Source organism: Ailuropoda melanoleuca, unplaced genomic scaffold (genome assembly GCF_002007445.2).
Source record: "Ailuropoda melanoleuca isolate Jingjing unplaced genomic scaffold, ASM200744v2 unplaced-scaffold8627, whole genome shotgun sequence".
NCBI classification, from domain to species: Eukaryota; Metazoa; Chordata; class Mammalia; order Carnivora; family Ursidae; genus Ailuropoda; species Ailuropoda melanoleuca.
In genome coordinates, this window is record NW_023254022.1 from 459 (window position 1) to 3,674 (window position 3,216).

General features: G+C 34.9%; 1 protein-coding gene across 1 annotated transcript; it reads right to left on the bottom strand.

The window, feature by feature from the left end:
* Window positions 1-229: 229 nt before the first annotated feature.
* LOC117800876 (transient receptor potential cation channel subfamily M member 7-like) lies at window positions 230-2,944 on the bottom strand. Its single transcript, XM_034653418.1, has 2 exons — window positions 2,208-2,944; window positions 230-372 (listed from the first exon to the last, which is right to left on the bottom strand). Exons 1-2 carry the CDS (start codon window positions 2,911-2,913, stop codon window positions 245-247), a joined length of 834 nt encoding a protein of 277 aa, XP_034509309.1. The 5' UTR covers window positions 2,914-2,944; the 3' UTR covers window positions 230-244.
* Between the last annotated feature and the right edge of the window lie 272 nt (window positions 2,945-3,216).

A 3,216-nucleotide genomic window follows, 5' to 3' on the forward strand; every position in this document is an offset into this window, starting at 1 on the left:
CACAAAGGGAGAGTGAGAGCGAGAAGCAGACTCCCTGATGAGCTGAGAGCCTGATGTGGGACTCGATCCCAGAACCCTGAGATCATGACCTGAGTTTAAGGCAGATGTTTAATCGACTGAGCCACCCAGGCACCCTCTTTCTTCTTTTTAAATGGTGTATAGCTTTAAATATTTGGGATAATCATGTTGATGACAGTCTCTACTAAAACTGCATTTTTACCGAAATGTTTAATTCTATTTTGAACTAAACCCCCAAAGAGCAAAGTGAGATTGAATTGTGCTGTTTTAAGGATTTACTTACGGATAATATTTCTTTTATCTTGTTTGATGTTTCTTTAAACTTCTGCAAATAATCTATGCTATCTCTGTGTCCTTAAAGAGAAAAAAAATTACAAAAAAAATACTTATTTCTTATCAAAATAATATCATTACTTAAAGTCTACATAAACAAGTGATTTATGTTGTTTTTCAAGTAGTTTTGATGGCTCTGAAGTCTCCCGTAGATCTTTTGATATATACTAAAAATATCTGTCAAGAAGCTAGAGAAGATGAGCAGTTCAGTTTACAGTAACAGCAAAAGCCAAAGGCCTCCTCAAAGAATCCAACATGTGATATGAATTGCTTGAAATTTAAAAAGATAAAAAGGGAAGCAATTACTTTTACTATTAATATAAAATTACATATATAATATATATTTATTACACGTGTATAATATATCCACTATATATATACACACACATATCTATCCACTACACACACACACACAAATCATATGTAGAGATAAATATGTAGGTATCCATCCCAGTGGCAATATACTAACATACAGACTAAAATGTACTTTTAAAAAATAAATTGGGATAGATTTTATGCAGGAAAGTTGTCTCTATAAATCCACAGTGAACGCACAAAGCCTAGCAGCAGAGATCAGTATGCTCAGTACCTAGATAACTTACAGGGTTGGCCTCAATCTGAAGACTACATGGACATACCATATTTTTCGACTAATCTCCATACACGTTCCATGACTAGATAAACTTCTAAGCTGGGAAGGCTCAAGCAAGTGTTAAGACAAGGTTAGGAAGCCACCTGATGGAAAAATTCAAATCTGAAGAGACAGGTTTCATGCCTCAGAACACTCTGGTCATGCCCAAAAACAATTCAGGTTGTTTTTTAAGAACTCTTTGTTAAATACTTTAATCTTTACTAATCTAACAGGAAGACTGTTAGAACACTATACTCTCCCAAATACTAGAGACTTAGCTAGCTCTATGAATATTCTCTCTCCACCTTTTCATTCCATATGGCACACTGTCAACATTAAAATATGCTTAGGTCTCCCCCATCACTAAAAACAAAACAAATAAAAAAACCTTAGCTACAAACTACAGTATTAGTTATTTCTTTCTTTTTACCTTCATAGTGAGCTTTATAGTTGCCCCCCAAGTCCTCCTCTTTACATTCCCTCCTCCCATTCACACTTTATTTCAATATAATTTGGCTTCTCCCTCAACCACTTCACTGAAACAGATACCACCAAGGCCACCAAGGCAGTGTTATCACTGCAAAAATAAATATATTTTCAGTCCTTATTTTACTTTAGGATCTTAAGTATAAGAATGAATCCATTCCTTTCCGAAATGCTCTCCTCTCTGGGTATATAATAGTGGTTTGACCATAAATCTGCACTTTCCAAGTAGAGTCCTGGCTTTCCCTATTAGTGTAATTGTAATTATTAGCATACCCTTTCACTACCAAAAGTGTACTGGTTTAGATAAAAAATTATACAGTCACTCAATTTATAAGACACTGGTCTTTTCCAGTTATTTCTATCCAACCTCCCCTGTACCTTTCTATTATTCCCCAAGTATCTAACATTTATGACTCACTCAGGTTCTTTCAACAAGTAACCAAATTCAAAGGAAGATCCTCAAAATCAAAAGGAAGAGCCCAAATAAGTTTTATATACAAATGTTATTATAGTAAATTCACGAAAGAGGTATGTGCCAATAGAACTATTAGAGCTCAATTCAACCTATTTCCTCCACTTGATTCCTCATAAAACTTTTAGAACTGTATTCTATGAAACGTAGTCCACTTATTACATTAAGTGCATGGTTTTATTAATTAGCTACTTATTTGATTTCTAAGGTGATAATTTTAATTAAAAAAATAATATTGATATATAAATACTGGTTTGATAAACTTACCTACAAATGCTCCGAATTCTACATTATCTCCTTCTGCAGCTTTAGAGCAAACAATTTCTTGATCTTTGGTTACAGTTTCTAAGTGGCTTTTACAACTTGGCTGGGAAGGTGTACTAACAAAAAATTTGGTTGGTGGGGATGACAGGTGTGGTATGCTATTAGAAGAACTGCCTAATTTTTGATTTTTACTGAAGATTTTTAACATTTCTACCCCATGTATTCTTTGTCGCAGTTCTGGAGGAGAAACAGCACTTGGGAATAAGGCACCACAAGAGGAACCAGCCTCTGGGAAACTGAATTCTTTTCTCTGGGGTATTACAGGTAAATCCTGACTAAATATGTTACACGGGGGATCTTTTTCATCTTTCATAAAAATATTACAAAGAAAAGGATTAGTACTTTCAAGACCACCTTGAGGAAGAGAGGAACTAAGTGTATTTACAACACTGTGCTTTTTCCATACAGAAGGTCTTACGGGACCGTCGTCAATAAGGTTTTGAGCCAAATGTTTGGAAATGCTCAACTCTCGTGTGATTTCATTGTGAACTTTGCTAGCTTCCGAAGCTTTCTGAGCAGTGAGTGTTTTTAATGTATCTACAGTCAGGGCTGAAAGATCTTGCAAATGGCCAATTTGAGAATCTAATGACTGTAATGATCTTTTTATATAGTTGACGCGATCTCCAACTTCTTTAATCTGAATGCACATCTGCTCCACCCTGTAGGGGAAACACAGGATGTTTAGAAATGTTAAAAATTAATGTTTTAGAGATTCTTTTTGTAATCTCAATAAATGACAATGGTAAAAAGAAATTTTACATGCACTCAAACAAGCTAAGATATAAAATAAAATGATTTATAAAAGGCACACCTAATGTTTAAGAAGGGTTTGGTGCTGATTCTATTATAATAAAATCAAGATTTCAAAAAATGTTTTTGTTGGGGTGCCTGGGTGGCACAGCAGTTAAGCGTCTGCCTTCGGCTCAGGGCATGATCCCAGCGTTATGGGATC